Below are 16,057 nucleotides of genomic sequence, written 5' to 3' on the forward strand. Positions count from 1 at the left end.
TTTAAATAAATAAGTTGAACTTCCTCAAAAGGAACAAAGTCCTGTTCATCAGTGGCACTGTGAGGAAGTGAAAGGCAAGAAGCAGAGTGGGAGAAGATTGTACCGGGACCTGACAATGTAAAGAATGCCCCAAGTCAATAATGAATCGGCCCGGCCAGTCGCTCAGGTGGTTAGAGCCTCATCCTGACTCGCCGAGGTTGTGGGTTTGATCCCTGGTCAGGGCGCATACAGAAAGCAGCCAACAAACGCACGGCGAGTGGAACTGCTGTGGGCAGCGGGAACGGCCCCAGGTGTCTGACCGGTGGGGTCAGACCACACGTGGGGTCGGCAGCCTCGGTTCCTGGGTTCTCGGTAGGAAGGAATTCAAAGCCAAGACCCAAACTGTGAGGGAGCATTTATTTGGTCAGTCACAGACGCGGGAAAGAAATTGGCTGAGGAAACGCGTTCTGGGGGTAAAGGAAGGGCCCTTGGAGCTTGGGAGGGGGGAGGAGGGGAAGGCGCAGGCTCCTGGGAGGGAGAGCACACCGAGTCCTGTAGCTGCAGGGTGTTACGTGGAGATGTTGGGGGCGGTCCCAGAAGATCGCAATAGACTATTCAGTTTCCCAGGTGTGTCCGTTCAGGGTTGTGGCCCCCACTGACTGACTGGTCGGCACCGGGCAGCGGGTCATTATTCCATGCAACTGGTCCTGACCTCAGCCGGGGCTGCCTTTGTTGCTTATCCGGGCCTGGAGCTGAAATACAGCTGAGGCCTAGATGTCATCTCTAGGGAGAAAAGGTCCGGGGTCCAAACAGCTCGACCAGCAGTGACACTGCGGGCACGGTCCCACCCCACAGTGTGCTAGGCCCCTCGGGCATCCCACCTTGGTGACCTGCTCCTGGCCCATCTTCCTTGCTGTGCTCATGTCTGTCTAACTGCCTGTTACAGACCAACAGATCAATGTTTCTCTCTCTCTCTCTCTCATCAAATATTCTTATTTTTAATAAAAAAGTAATAAATTAAGAGGCGGGAGGACTTAAATAACTGTGGAACAAGAGAAGATCACCGGGTCACCAGTAAGTACATGAAATTGTGTTCAACTTCCTTTCCCATCCAGGAAATGCAAAGCAAACCTCCACGTCCCTAGACGCTCCACAGAATGGCTAAAATTGAAATCGCACGAGCTGCTGTCCTTGTTGGATATTCAAACATGGCCTGTTCAGGAAGGAACTGAGCTGGCACACTACCCCTGTCACATCCTAGAGGTCGCGCCACAGGGACCGGAGGCAATGCTGTGGGCAGGGAGCGGGCTTGTGCTGAGGAAGGGGCCAGGGCCTGGGTTAGAGACCCAAGAGAGTGCTGGGAGCAGTCAGACTTTGGGGGACCTGAGGCGGTCAGCCCTAGAGCGAAGGGTTATGTTGAGGAAAGAACTAGAGCCTCTGGTGGGAACCTGAGAACAAGGGGATGGGAGTGTTGGAGAAGGTGGGGGAGGAGCTGATGGGAGAAGCCTGCAGAAGGAGAGGGTAGCTCTCAGGGACAGGGAGACAAAGGAGAATCCAGGAGGGGTGCCTTGAGGACTGATACTGGAGCTGTGAGCACAGCCTGGGGCTGAGGTAGGTGCTAAGCGGTTGGAGGAGCACCTGGCCCTGGGGATGGTGCTTTGCAAACGCTGACCTGCACCGGGAACTGAGTGAATTTTGGCGGGAACTGAAAAAGTTAAAAATTCAAGCCTAGCCTGCTTGGCTCAGTGGTTGAGCGTCAACCTGTGAACCAGGAGATCACAGTTCAATTCCAGGTCAGGGCACATGCCCGGTTTGTGGAGCATGCAGGAGGCAGCTGATCAATGTTTCTGTCTCATCATTGATGTTTCTCTCTCCCTTCCTGTCTGAAATAAATATCTACACTAGTAAAAGAGAAAGATGCAAATTGACTGTACCTCTGTGACACCCGCCAGCCAATCAGGAGTGAGTATGAAAATTAACCTCATTGCCTCCATGGATACTGACAGCAAAGAGGCAGCTCCCAGCATGGCCTGCTTGGCCGTCACTCCGACCCAGGAGCAGTGAAGTGCAGCCCGCAGGCAGCACCCAGCACAGCCTGCTTGGCAGTTGCCGTGGTGTGGAGCAGGCAGGCCCCGCAGAGAGCAGAGAACCGGGGAGCGGGCCTAAGCCATCAGGACATCCCCTGAGGGCTCCCGGATTGGAGATAGTGCAGGTCAGGCTGAGGGACACCCCCCTCCTGGGCACGAATCTCATGCACCGGGCCTCTATTTACACTGACTGAATGGCCAGATTATGATGATCTCTGAGTGCATAATAATCTGGCCATTCAGTGTAGACTGACCAGACTTGGGATTTTAAAATAAGGTTTTTCCATGTATAAGAATTGCATTGTGGGTAGTTAGAAGCAGAGGGCTTACTAGCCAGAGGCTGGGGGTCACTGTCTCCTGGTCCCTTGACATATCATGATTTGCAGGCTTTCCCTTATATATAAGTACACGGAGTGGCCAGATTATTATTCATTCAGAGATGGTCATAATCTGGCCACTCAGTGTATATGTATGTGTTGTATACACACGCACACACACACACACACACACACACACACACAAACTAAGGGCTGAGAAAGGATTCAGAATTGGGTTGAAGTAGGCCTCACCATTTGTGTTTTCACCCGTGTGAGACACATGGGGTTCTGGGGGGAATGGAGCCTCTATGCGCCCCTAGGTGACTTTCCTTCCTATAGCATGTCCGTGGTCATGCCCCTGAGGCCAAAGGCCGGCATTCTATCCACCAAGCCAGACCGGCTAGGGCCAGGGCTCCCGTCTGGTATACATCAGGGTCAGGGTCACATTTCAGTTAAAGCCAGTTAGTCTCTGAGTCCCTGCACCGGGTACTGGGGTTGGGTTAGGGATCTGTGTCCTCTGGAAGGAGGGGACAGAACAGGAGACGCACTCCGGGGAGGGCTGCCAGGCCCGCATGTTTGGACTCCGGGCCAGTCCCCTAATCGCCTCGTGGGAGTTCCCATCCTCCTCAGTCCCCGCTCTGTGGACACCAGGCTGATGGCAGCTGAAGGTCCCTCCGCTTCAGGCCGTGGCGCTCCATACACAGGTGGAGGGGGATGAGGAGAAGGAATCGGAAAGTTCCTGTCGGGAGAGGGAGTGTGCAGCGGGAGGCGGGATGTGGGAGTCACAGAGATGGGATGAAGCTGTGCAGACACAGGCAGTGCCAGGCAGGCCTCTGGATACAGGCGAGCAGCAGGGCCACTGCCTGAGTGGACAGGTGACACAAGGAAACGGGGAAGTGGATGTCACTCAGGACTCGGGGCTAAGAAGCAAACACCCAAGTCAAAGGGGCTTGAGACGGTGGGGAGAATGAGGGTGAGGGACGGGCAGGCAGAGGTCCCACAGGCATCGCCTGGCGGGGTGAGGGGTACCTAGGTTCACACAAAACGTCCTGTTTGGCTCTGGTTTCTTTTTCCATATCCTTGCTGATCCTCTCCTGAGAATCTGATTTTTTTAGAAAGCGTGGAAGGGACAGGGAGAGACAGAAACATCGATATGAGAGACACATCCATTGGTTGCCTCCCACACGCACCTGGACCAGGGCTGGGGATGGAGCCTGCAAGGGAGGTACATGCCCTTGACCAGTATCGAACCCAGGACCCTTCAGTCTGCAGGCCGACGCTCTACCCACTGAGCCAAACCAGCTAGGGCCACACTTTCTTTTAAATATATATTTATTTTTATTTCAGAGAGGGGGAGGGACAGAAACATCGAGAATCCTGGACCAGCTGCCTCCTGCACGCCCTCTACTGAGGATTGAGGCCGCAACCCAGACATGTGCCCTGACAGGGAATTGAACCACAACCTCCCGTTCTTAGGTTGACGCTCAGCCAGAGTCACAGGGCCCCACCAGCCTGGCTCTGCTTTCTTAACTTGTTTTTTATGTAGAGGCTGCACATAGTAGGTTTTGTCCCTTGTTTTTAGTCAATATTTAGGCTGCAACTATTCACACAGGTTTGGGCCTTATCATTTGGTACAGGAAGCACGCCATTCTTTTTATTTTATTTAATATATTTCAATGATTTTCTACAGAGAGGAAGAGAGAGGGATAGAGAGTTAGAAACATTGATGAGAGAGAAACATCGACCAGCTGCCTCCTGCACACCCCCTACCGGGGATGTGCCCGCAACCAAGGTACATGCCCTTGACCGGAATCGAACCTGGGACCCTTGAGTCCGCAGGCCGACGCCCTATCCACTGAGCCAAACCGGTTTCGGCAGCAGGCCATTCTTTTTCCTGTATCGCCCACATTGTAGGTTTGTTTTGTGGACAAGTAACTCTGTCCCTTATGTCTTCTATGAGGCAGTAGTTGATCTAGGCAGGGGTCCTCAAACTTTTAAACAGGGGGCCAGTTCACGGTCCCTCAGACCGTTGGAGGGCCGGACTCTAGTTTAAAAAAACAACTATGAACAAATTCCTGTGCACGCTGCACATATCTTATTTTGAAGTAAAAAAACACAATGGCAAAAACACCTGCGTGTGGCCCACGGGCCGTAGTTTGAGGACGCCTGCTCTAGAGACTTGATTACATCCTGATTCAACACCTGAAGAGTGCTTTATGGGCAGTGTGCTGGCCGCCTGTTATAGCTCCGTGGAACTGTTCCCACCCCGGCTGCTAAGAATACGAATCGGGTGATGGCCACCTTTCCCGTCAAAGGGCCACCTGACGTCTCATTCCCCTTTACTGTTCTCCAACCCTGTCATTTCATCAGGGCTGTTAGTCCTCCTCCTTCAAATCCACCCAACAACTGCGACTCCTTTTCTCGACCCTCATCCCTCCAAGAGGTCTGTCCTTCCCTCTACCGCAGTGTTTTCTTCCCACAGTTAATCCTCTGCTTTCTCACCACCCTCAACACCCATGAACATTAATGTCACGTTTCTGTTCTGCAGTGACATCACCCTCTCGTCTTTCCAGTTTAACTTCTGGTTCCACCCAACTGTCACCAGTAACAAGCACCCAGTTTCTCACGCCCCACCCCCCGCCTCTGGCAACACTACTTTCCAGGGAAGAACTCGCGTCCACCCGGTTGTTACTCTGAGTGAGTCTGCGGCAGCCCTGGCCAGTGTGCGTACAAGAAGCAAATGATCGCTGTTTCCCTCTCACATCCATGTTTCTCTCTCCCTCTCCTTCTCTAATCAACTAAAAAAAATAAAAGTAGCTGATGTGGTCAGTGGCCAGAGCATCTGGCTGCCCACGGGTCTATTCCCAGTCAAGGGCATGCACCTGGGTTTCAGGTTGGATCCCTGGTCCAGGTCGGGGCAAGTGCAGGAGGCAATTATTTCTCACATCTATGGTTTCTCTCTCCCCCTCCCCCCAACTCTAGAAACCAATGGGAAAAATATCCTCAGTGAGGATTAACAAAATAAAATATGAACTAAAAAGAAAAAAAGGTCTGGGCAGAAACAAAGGAAAATGGTCATTGACATGATGTTATGTGTCAATTATATCTCAATAAAGTTGGGGGGAAGTAAACATGATCATGTGTCTCTATCATCCTGAAATTAAAGTCTACCTTGTCCGGTATTGATACAGCTACGCCAGATCCATTTCTATTTTTAACTGCTTTTAGAGACGACGAACAGGGACAGAAAAACAGCAATTGCCTCCCACACCTGCCCTGACGAGGAATCAAACCCGCCACCTTTTGGTCTACTAGAGCCCTGGTCAGCGAACTGCGGCTCGCGAGCCACATGCGGCTCTTGGTCCCCTTGAGTGTGGCTCTTCCACAAAATACCACGGCCTGGGCGACTCTATTTTGAAGAAGTGGCGTTAGAAGAAGTTTAAGTTTAAAAATTTTGGCTCTCCAAAGAAATTTCAATCGTTGTGCTGTTGATCTTTGGCTCTGCTGACTAATGAGTTTGCCGACCATTGTACTAGACCAACACTCCAACCAACTGAGCCAGACCGGCCAGAGCATTGTTACTGTTCGTATGATCCACTTTTTTTCTGCCTTTTACTTCCAACCTATTTGTGTCCCAATATTTCAAGTGCAACTCTTTGACACAAAGAATGGATGGACCTAGAGGGTGTCATGCTAAGTAAAATAGGTCAGACAGAGAAAGACAAACACCACACGATCTCGCTTATATATGCGGCACCTGAAGAACCAAAATAACCAAGTGACCCAACAGACACTGAGCTACAGAGAACAAGCCGATCATTGCCAGGTGGGAGCGTGACCGGGGCCTGCAGGGTGAAAAGGGCGGAGGGTAAGAAGTACAAACTGGCAGGTACAAAGGAGTCACCACACAGACACACAGCCAATAATATTATAATAAATATTACAGTGTCGGGGATCACTTCGCAAATTACATAAATATCGCACCACCATCCTGAATATCTGAAACGAATACAGTGCTGAATATCAACTGTAACTGAGAAAAAAAAATTTTTAATTAAAAATTACCCGAAAAAAGTGCACTATTGACACCATAGAGTTGAAACAGGCCTTTCCTTCCCACGGGGCAATCTGCTCTCTCTGGAAGGGGCCCAGGGGTCCTCTCTGTGGGGGGACATTTCCTTTCCGCTTCCGGTGGCCGGGGCTCCCGGTCCGACGTGCGTTGTGAGAGCGCATCTCTGCTCCGTTGCACCGCGTGCGCTTTGTGCGCGTGTGTCCGCCTTCCCGAGGCTCCCCGGAACCAGAAGACGCGGCCTCCGTCCCCGGGGTCCCCGAGTCCCTCTAGAGCCGGGTGTGGAAGCGGGGGGCGGCGGGCGGCGGCGCCCCGGGCTCCGGGCTGTGCCGGATCCCGTAGCCGAAGTAGATGGCAAAGCCTAGGACGGAACGAGGCGGTGAGAAGGGCGGGGCCCCGAGGGCCTCCCGTGAGGGCACCGGGGACAGCGGGTGGGAAAGGGGGTAGGAAGGAGCTGGGGTTCGGTGCCCCGAGAGGCCACTCACCCATCGCCATCCAGATGCCAAACTGGGCCCAGGTGCTGGCTGTCATCTGCATCATCAGGTACATGTTCACAAAGATGCTGACCAGGGGCAGGACGGGCAGGGCGGGGACCTGGGGGCACAGTCAGGTCACCCCGGGACACACCCGACCCTCCAGGGGGAGACCCCGCCCCACGGGGGGAAGGAAGAGCGCCCTCCTGCTCAGGCCCCGCCCTCCACGCCCGCTCAGAGGGGTCCCCACCCCGTGCTCCTGAGCACAGTGTGGGCCGGGGTGGCCCATTCATTTCAGCCCCGCCCCCTGCCGTGCCTGGTCCAGCGGGGCAGGCAGAGTTCACTCCCTCCGGGGTCACAGGGTCACCCACCTTGAAGCGCAGAGGAGCCGGGCTCTGGGGCTGTCTCCAGAGGATGCCCGTGAGCCCCACAATGAGCAGCAGCAGCAGCCCCGTCACCGCTGTGGCCAGGGGGTCCCCGGACACCAGGCGGCCGGGCCACTGGGCCAGCACCAGGCTCAGGACGGTCAGCAGGAGAGCTGGCAGCGGCGGGTTGGAGGAGGACAGGTCAAGTTCAGAGGCCAAAGGTGTTCAGGCCTCAGGTCACATCCCACCCTCAAACTGCCCACATCCACAGGGGCCATCACGCCCGGCCCGGGGTCACTCCGTGGTTCGTGCGCCGCCCGTGCACCTCAGGGTCACAGGTCGGATTCAGGGACACGCACCCGGGTTGCAGGTTCGACCCCCTAGTGCGGGAGGCATCCATCCATGTCTCTCTCACGTCGATGTTTCTCCCCCCAACCCCACCCCCAGCTCCACTCTCTCCAAAAACCAATGGGATGACATCAGGAACAGAAAGATGGGCCATCCTCTGTCCGAGACCCCTCCACAGGCACCCACTCCCACCTCCCCCCGCCGCCTCAGGCCCCAAAGAGCCAGCCCTCTGCGCACCCAGCAGCGAGGCACACTCGTAGGCGACGTGGCCGGATCGCGGGGTGGGGACGGCGCTCCCGGGGCTCCACAGGCTGCTCAGGGCGCCCGCCATCCCTGCTCCAGGGTCCGGTTCCTGGGCACCGGCGTCGGGCCCAAGCTGTACCTCCGTCATCTCCACCCTCGGCTTCTCGTTCCTGCTTAACTGCTGGTCTGGCTGGTACCTGGAGGAGAGACGTGCCCGCAACCTTCCCCCCCCCCCCGCCCCGCCCCCATCACACGGCCCCTCCCCACCCGCCCGGAGCAGCTCCCCGAGGAGCCGCAGGAAGGCAAGAGGAGCAACGCCCCCGTCAGGGCCCTCGGGTTCAGCCCTGCGCGGGGGGCTGTTGGGTGAGCATCCTCCATGCACCTAAGATCACAGGGGCCATGCGTGGTCAGGGCACATGCCCGGCTGTGGGTTCGTCCCCAGTGCGGGGTGTATATGGGGGGAACCACGATGTCTCTCTGTCTCTCTCAAATCAACAAAAACATCTTTCAGAAAAGATACCCATTGCTTCAAGTCCCCTCACTCAAGACTTAGTGGAGCCCAAGCCGAAACGGCTCAGTGGGTGAGCGTCTACGACCTGTGAACTAAGAGGTCCTGGTTCGATTCCCGGCCAAGGGCACCTGCCCGGGTTGTAGGCACCGTGCCCAGTGCGGGGTGTGCAGGAGGCAGCCGATCAGAGATTCTCTCCCATCACTGATGTTTCTGTCTCTCCCTCCCCTCCCTTCCTCTCTGAGATCAATAAAAAGAAATAAAAATAAACTTCGTGGGGCCTCACCTGAGAACGAGCACGGAAAAGGCCACCAGGGAGTACGCCAGCAGGGTCCCGATCGACATGAGGTCCACCAGGTTGCTGAGCTCGAAGAGGAAGGCCATGAGCGCTGCCGGGAGGGGCAGACGCGGTGAGGACCCGTGGGGCCATCCCCGCGGAGGGAACTGGGTGGGAGTGGGCTGGGCTGGGCTTACTCACCTGCAAGAGTTCCAGATACGACGGTGGCCATGATGGGGGTGTGTGTTCGGGGGTGGATCCGGGCCAGTGCCCTGAACAGGAGTCCGTCCTCTGCCATGGCCAAGACCACCCGCGGCGTGGGGAACATGGCGCCCAGGAGGCTGGCGGAGGGAAGGGAAACGTGTGTGTGTGGCGATCGCCAGCAGGCAGGCCTGGCCTGCCCATGCCCGGCCCACACGTTGTCATTCATCCTCACCTGAGGATATGTTTCCATTGAGTTTTTTTTTTTTTTTTTAATAGAGAGTGGAAGGGAGGAAGGGAGAGGGATAGACTTAGAAACATCGATGAGAGAGAAACATCCATCGGCTGCCTCCTGCACACTCCCTACTGGGGATGTGCCCACAACCAAGGTAAGTGCCCTTGACCGGAATCGAACCTGGGACCCTTCAGTCCACAGGCCGACGCTCTATCCACTGAGCCAAACCGGCTAGGGCTCCATTGAGTTTTAGAGAGAGTGGAAGGGAGGGGAAGAGACAGAGAGAGAAACATCAATGTGAGAGAGACACATTGATGGATTGCCTCCCGCCCCTGCCCTGAACAAGACTGGGGATCGAACCTGCAACCAAGGTACATGCCCTTGACCTGAATTGAACCCAGGAGCCTTCAGTCCACAGACTGATGTCCTAGCCACTCAGACAAGCCGGCTATGGCAGTGATTGGCAAACATCGGCTCGCGAGCCACCTGCGGCTCTTTGGCCCCTTGAGTTTTTAGCAAAGGCCAGCTTAGGAGGACCCTAATTAAGTTAATAACAATGTACCTACCTAAATAGTTTAAGTTTAAAAAAATTTGGCTCTCAAAAGAAATTTCAGTCGTTGTACTGTTGATACGTGGCTCTGTTGACTAATGAGTTTGCCGACCCCTGGGCTGGGGCATCTACACGGTGCAAGGTGCGTCTCCCTCCGTCTCTCCAGCCAAGGCTGGGGCGGCTGAGGGTGGGGGGCTGGGGCGGCAGCTGTGGGGACTGACCTGGACGAAAGGGCACAGAGGGTCCCCGCGGCCACGACGTATCTGGCCCAGGGCCAGCCCACGTGCAGGAAGGCCTCGGGCAGGGGGCTGTCGGGGCTGAGCCGGTAGTAGGGCACCATGAGGGTGAGCGCCGCCGAGACCCCGAAGTACGCCAGGAAGCAGATGGAGAGCGAGGCCACGGTGCCCAGGGGGATGGCCCGCTGGGGGTTGCGGGCCTCTTCCCCTGCGCGACGGGAGGGGTGTGGGGTCAGGACACCCCGAGGGGAGGGCACCAAACCCTCTTCCTTCGGCAGCTCCCCGGGAGCCGGGCCACCTCCCCCCAGCCTGTGCCCCAGGGCAGCCCCCACCCCCGGGGGCAGCCGGACCCGGTACCTGCGGTGGCGATGCAGTCGAAACCAACGAACGCATAGAAGCACGTGGCTGCCCCTCGGAGAACCCCCTCAAAGCCGAAAGGCACAAACCCCCCGGAGCCCAGAGGGCCCAGGCTGTGGGGAGAGAAGGTTCGAGGAAGAAGAGGGGTGAGCAGCTCAGCCGTCTCGACGGGACCACAGCCCTGGTCCATTCCCCTACCCCACCCCCGGCCCCATCCGCCCAGATCTGCCTCCCACTGCATTCCCAGCTCTGCACTCCACACACAAGTCTGTGGCCAAGAGTGCCCGCCCCCCGGCCGGTGTGGCTCAGTGGTTGAACCAGGAGGTCACGGCTCTTTCAATTCCCGGTCAGCACACATGCCCCAGTTGTGGGCTCGATCCCCAGTGGGGGGCGTGCAGGAGGCAGCCGATTATTGATTCTCTCTCATCACTGATGTTTCTCTCTCCCTCTCTATCTCCCTTCCTTTCTGCAATCATCAATAAAAAAATATATTTAAGAAAAAACAAAAATTGCCCTCCTGACCTGCAGGTGCCGTTGCACTCCGATTTGGCCAGCTCGTAGTCCTGCTCCGAGAGCTGCCAGTGGTGCAGACGCCCCGTGACGAAGCCCGAGAGGACGATGAAGCCGAGAACCAAGAGGTTCACGCCCGTCAATACCTTGGTCACCAGGGCCGACTGACGGGCTCCCAGGACCAGCACCCCTGAGGGAAGACGGACAGGAAACTAGACAGCAGGCCGCAGAGTGGTCCCAGGGGCGGGGCGGGCACTGCTGAGTGGGTGCAGGGTTTCCTCTGGAGGCGATGAGAATGTGCTGGAACTATGCCCTGACCAGTATGGCTCAGTGGATAGAGCTTCGGTCTGCGGACTGAAAGGTCCCAGGTTCGATTCCGGTCAAGGGCATGTACCTTGGTTGCGGGCTCATCCCCAGTGGGGGGTGTGCAGGAGACAGCTGATCGATGTTTCTCTCTCATTGATGTTTCTAACTCTCTATCCCTCTCCCCCTTCCTCTCTGTAAAAAAAATCAATAAAATATATTTTGAAAGAAAAAGGAAATGTGCTGGAACTGGAAGAAGGCGGTTGCACAACATTCAGACTGTCCTTAAGGGCCACGGGGTCACACACTTTAAAAGGGTGGGTTTCGCCCTAGATGGTTGGGCTTGGTGGAGTGTTGGCCCTTAGACCAAGGGGTCCCAGTTCCCATTGCGGTCAAGGGCACGTACCTCGGTTGCAGGCCCGATCCCTGGTCCCAGTCAGGGCAGGAGTGTGAGGCAGCCAGTCAATGTGTCTCTCTCACATCTCACACCATCGATGTTTCTTTTACTCGGTCTCTTCCCCTCCCCCTCTCTCTAAAAATCAATGGAACAATGTCCTTGGATGAGGATTAACAAGACAACAATGAAAAGATTAATGGTTGATTTAAGAACTTCATTGGTTTGAGAGAGAGAGAAAACACGGACAGGCTGCCTCCTGTAGCACCCCAACCTGAACTGAATGTGGGGCTCAAAACAGCAACCTAGGTGTGTGCCCTGAACTAGAATCCAACCGCCACCTGGGGGAGCACGGAATGATACTCCTAGGGAGTCACACAGCAGGGCTGAAATGGATGATTTTTAAAAATATATATATTTTATTGATTCTTTTACAGAGAGGAAGGGAGAGGGATCGAGAGCCAGAAACATCGATGAGAGAGAAACATCCATCAGCTGCCTCCTGCACACCCCGCACCAGGGATGTGCCCGCAACCAAGGTACATGCCCTTGACCGGCATCGAACCTGGGACCTTTCAGTCCGCAGGCCGAAGCTCCATCCACTGAGCCAAACCGGTTTCGGCTGATTTTTTTTTTTTTTTTTTTCAATTCTCACCCAAGGATATTTTCCCATTGATTTTAGGGAGAGTGGGAGAGAGAGGGAAAGACAGAGAGAAACATCCATGTGATAGAAACACATAGATCGGTTGCCTCCGACCAGGGCCAGGACCCAAGAACCTGTAACCAAGGTACGTGCCCTTGACCAGAATCGAACCCGGAAGCAGATTTGGTCCATAGGCCAATGCTCTATCCACGGAGCCAAACCGGCTAGGGCAGTGCTCGGCAAACTCATTAGTCAACAGAGCCAATTATCAACAGTACAATGATTGAAATTTCTTCTGAGAGCCAAATGTTTTAAACTTAAACTATATAGGTAGGTACATTGTCATTAACTTAATTAGGGTACTCCTAAGCTGGCCTTTGCTAAACACTCAAGGGGCCAAAGAGCCGCAAGTGGCTCATGAGCCGCAGTTTTCGGACAACTGGGCTAGGGCATAGGGCTAATTTCTTATTATGGTTACCAACTCATAGTATAAACATGAGTATAAACAGGTATGAAATCACCTTAAACTTATACAATGTTATAGTTCAATTCTATCTCAATAAAGCTGTGGGGAAATCTATATATATAAAAGCCTAATATGCAAATTATCTTCACTGGATTTTGACCAGCAGACTGACTGCTCACTATGACATGAGCTGACCACCAGGGGGCAGCGTGGAAAGAAGAAAGGTCTCAGCCAGCAGCAGGGGAAGGGAGGCCCCAGCCGGCAGGTGGAAGGCCCCAACCAGCCCTGATTGCTGGCCAGGCCTAGGGACACTGCCCGTGCACTGGGCCTCCAGTAATAAAATAAAATGGTTAATTTTACATTATGGGAATGTCACCTCCATTTCTGTTTCAATTATACAAAATAATTTTTTTTAAACTTTGGTCTTAGTACAGAGGAAGTTACTGGTTCTCAAAGTCAGCTGGAGGAGACTTTGTCCCACAGGGGACATTTGTCGATGTCCCAGACATTCCGATCGCCCCATTTGAGGGAGTGGGGGCCCCTGGTGCCCAGTGAGCAGATCATTGGAGGATCGCTCAATATCTTAGGATGATTTTTTTTTCATATTTATTGTTGAAAGTATTACCTATGTCCCTCCCCCCCATTAACACCTTCTAGGCCCCCCCCCCCCAGCCTTCACCACCCTATTGTCTGCGTCCATGGCTTATGCATCTATGCACTCAAGTTCTTTGGTTGATCTCTTCCCATCCACCCATCCACACCCACTTTTCCTCTGAGATTCTAGTCTGTTCATTTAAAAAAAAAAAGAAATCCTATAGCCCTGGCCAGTTTGGCTCAGTGGATAGAGCATCAGCCTGCGGACTGAGGGATCCCGGGTTCGGTTCCAGTCAGGGGCACATGCTTGGGTTGTGGGCTCGATCCCCAGTAGGGGGCGCGTGGGGGGCGGCTGATCAGTGATTCTCATCATTGATGTTTCTCTCTCTCTTTCTCTCTGAAATCAATAAAAATATATTTAAAAAATAAAACGTCCAGCTCAAAATGAGTTCCGAGGATGGGAACAATGCCTACATCTTGCCTTCCTGTTTCTCCCACGGAAAATCCCCTTTTCTGGCCTCACATCCCCCCACCCCTTCACCACAGCCAAGCCTTCCCCACCCCAGCCGCTCCCCCTCCATGCCCCGCCCCCCCTCCATGCCCCGCTCCCCCTCCATGCCCCGCTCCCCCTCCATGCCCCGCTCCCCCTCCATGCCCCGCTCATCCCATCCATCTCTGGCCCCACCTCACCCGTGAGCAGCAGCACCAGGCCCAGTGCCAAGAAGTCCAGGTAGCTGGCCAGGAAGGGCACTCGCAGAGGCACGCTCTCCTGCAGCGCCCGAGACATGTGGTACCCGGTCAGGCTGTCGATGGCGGCGCTCCAGGCCCTGGCCACACTGGCGCTCCCTGCAGCCAGAGGACGCACGTTCACCCACAGAATGACCTGCACCCCGGCCGGAGCCAGGGGACAGGGTTTTGGGGGGAACAGACATACAAAAGAGCCATCTCAAAGAGTTTCACTTCTGCTTCCCCCCTTTTTTTAAATATTTTTTTTAATTTGTTATTTTAGAGTAAGGAAGGGGAGAGGGAGGGAAGGAAGGAGGGAGGGAGAGAGAGACCTCAAACCAGCAACCTTGGAGAATGAGAACAACTCTAATCAACTGAGCTCCCAGGCCAAGGACTCCTCCTCCTCATGGGGCGGGGAGAGGAGACACGTTTCACAGAACAGGTGAACTCTTTAATTTGCTAGAAGGAGTGCGCATTATGCAAAAAAAGAAAACAGGGGAGTAGGCCCTGGAGTGCTGGGAGGTGAGGGGTGAAATTTTAAATTGGGCCCAGCTAGTGTGGCTCAGTGGTTGAGCGTCGACCTATGAACCAGGAGGTCGTAGTTCAATTCCCAGTTAAGGCACATGCCCGGGTTGTGGGCTTGATCCCCGTTGTGGGATGTACAGGAGGCAGCTGATCAATGCTTCTCTCTCATCATTGATGTTTCTGTCTCTCCCTCTCCCTTTCCCTCTGAAATCAATAAAAAACATATTTTTAAAAAAGAAATATTAAATCAGCCTTAACCAGTTTGGCTCAGTGAATAGAGCTTCGGCCTTCGGACTGAAGGATCCCAGGTTCGATTCCGGTCAAGGGCATGTACCTTGGTTGCGGGCACATCCCCAGTAGGAGGTGTGCAGGAGGCAGCTGATCGATGTTTCTCTCTCATCGATGTTTCTAAATCTCTATCCCTCTCCCTTCCTCTCTGTAAAAAAATCAATAAAAAATATGTATATTTTTTAAAAAGTTAAATCGGGTGGGCGGGGGGTCTCCTGAAGCCAGCAGCAGCTGAGCAGAGACCTCACCTTGGTGAGGCATGAGCCCTGTGCCACGTCTCTCACCCACAGGGACCCTCGCCCCCGTTCCTGCCCTGCCCATTGCTTCCTGGTTGTTGTTGTTCTAGAATATATTTTGTTGATTTTACAGAGAGGAAGAGAGAGGGATAGAGAGTTAGAAACATTGATGAGAGAGAAGCATCCATCAGCTGCCTCCTGCCCGCCCCCTACTGGGGAAGGAGCCTGCAACCAAGGTACATGCCCTCAGCCAGAATCAAACCCGGGACCCTTCAGTCCTCAGGCCGAAGCTCTAGCCACTGAGCCAAACTGGCTCCAGTGGTCGGCAAACTCAGGAGTCAACAGAGCCAGATATCAACAGGACAACGATTGACATTTCTTTTGAGAGCCACCTTTTTAAAACTTGAACTTCTTCTCACGCCACTTCTTCAACATAGACTCGCCCAGGCCGTGGTATTTTGTGGAAGAGCCACCCTCCAGGGGCCACAAAGAGCCGCATGTGGCTCGCGAGCCGCAGTTTGCCGACCACGGGCTAAGGGCAACAGTGTGGGGGGTTTTCCTCACCGTTACCCACATCCCCTCCCAAGCTGGACCCCGAAATGTTCATGAATGAGGACGAAGGCCCCACCCCCTCCTGCGGGTCGCCCCGCCCGCTCACCGATGACGTAGGAGAGGATGAGGTTCCAGCCGGTGACGAAGGCGCACAGCTGCCCCACGGTGACGTAGCTGTAGAGGTAGGCGGACCCGGCGCAGGGCACCCGCGCCCCGAACTCCGCGTAGCACAGCCCCGACAGCACGGACGTCACGGCCGCCACGAAGAAGCAGAGGACGATGGCCGGCCCCGCCTTGTCCTTGGCCACCTCCCCGGCCAGGATGTACACGCCCGCCCCCAGGGTGCTGCCCACGCCGAGGGCCACCAGGTCCAGGGTGCTCAGGCACCGGGCCAGGCCGCCCGACCCCTCCTCCCTGCGCTCCAGGGGCCGCCGGCGCACCAGCCTCTGGCCAAACCGGCTCAGGGGTTCACACAGCATCGCGGGTGCCGCTGGGTCCGAGGCCGGGATCTGCAGGGAAAGCAAGACGGGAAGCCATCAGGGTCGTCCGCCCAGCCCGGCCGGCCGGGTGGCTCA

General features: G+C 55.1%; 1 protein-coding gene across 1 annotated transcript; it reads right to left on the reverse strand.

The window, feature by feature from the left end:
- Positions 1-6,458: 6,458 nt before the first annotated feature.
- LOC129147672 (cationic amino acid transporter 3-like) lies at positions 6,459-15,961 on the reverse strand. Its single transcript, XM_054710684.1, has 12 exons — positions 15,589-15,961; positions 13,846-14,001; positions 10,768-10,945; positions 10,246-10,358; positions 9,874-10,096; positions 8,868-9,007; positions 8,676-8,778; positions 8,021-8,078; positions 7,876-7,990; positions 7,297-7,463; positions 6,938-7,046; positions 6,459-6,813 (listed from the first exon to the last, which is right to left on the reverse strand). The coding sequence occupies exons 1-12, from the start codon at positions 15,959-15,961 to the stop codon at positions 6,722-6,724; spliced, it is 1,827 nt and encodes a 608-aa protein (XP_054566659.1). The 3' UTR covers positions 6,459-6,721.
- Between the last annotated feature and the right edge of the window lie 96 nt (positions 15,962-16,057).

This window comes from Eptesicus fuscus, chromosome 21 (assembly GCF_027574615.1).
Source record: "Eptesicus fuscus isolate TK198812 chromosome 21, DD_ASM_mEF_20220401, whole genome shotgun sequence".
Classification (NCBI taxonomy): Eukaryota; Metazoa; Chordata; class Mammalia; order Chiroptera; family Vespertilionidae; genus Eptesicus; species Eptesicus fuscus.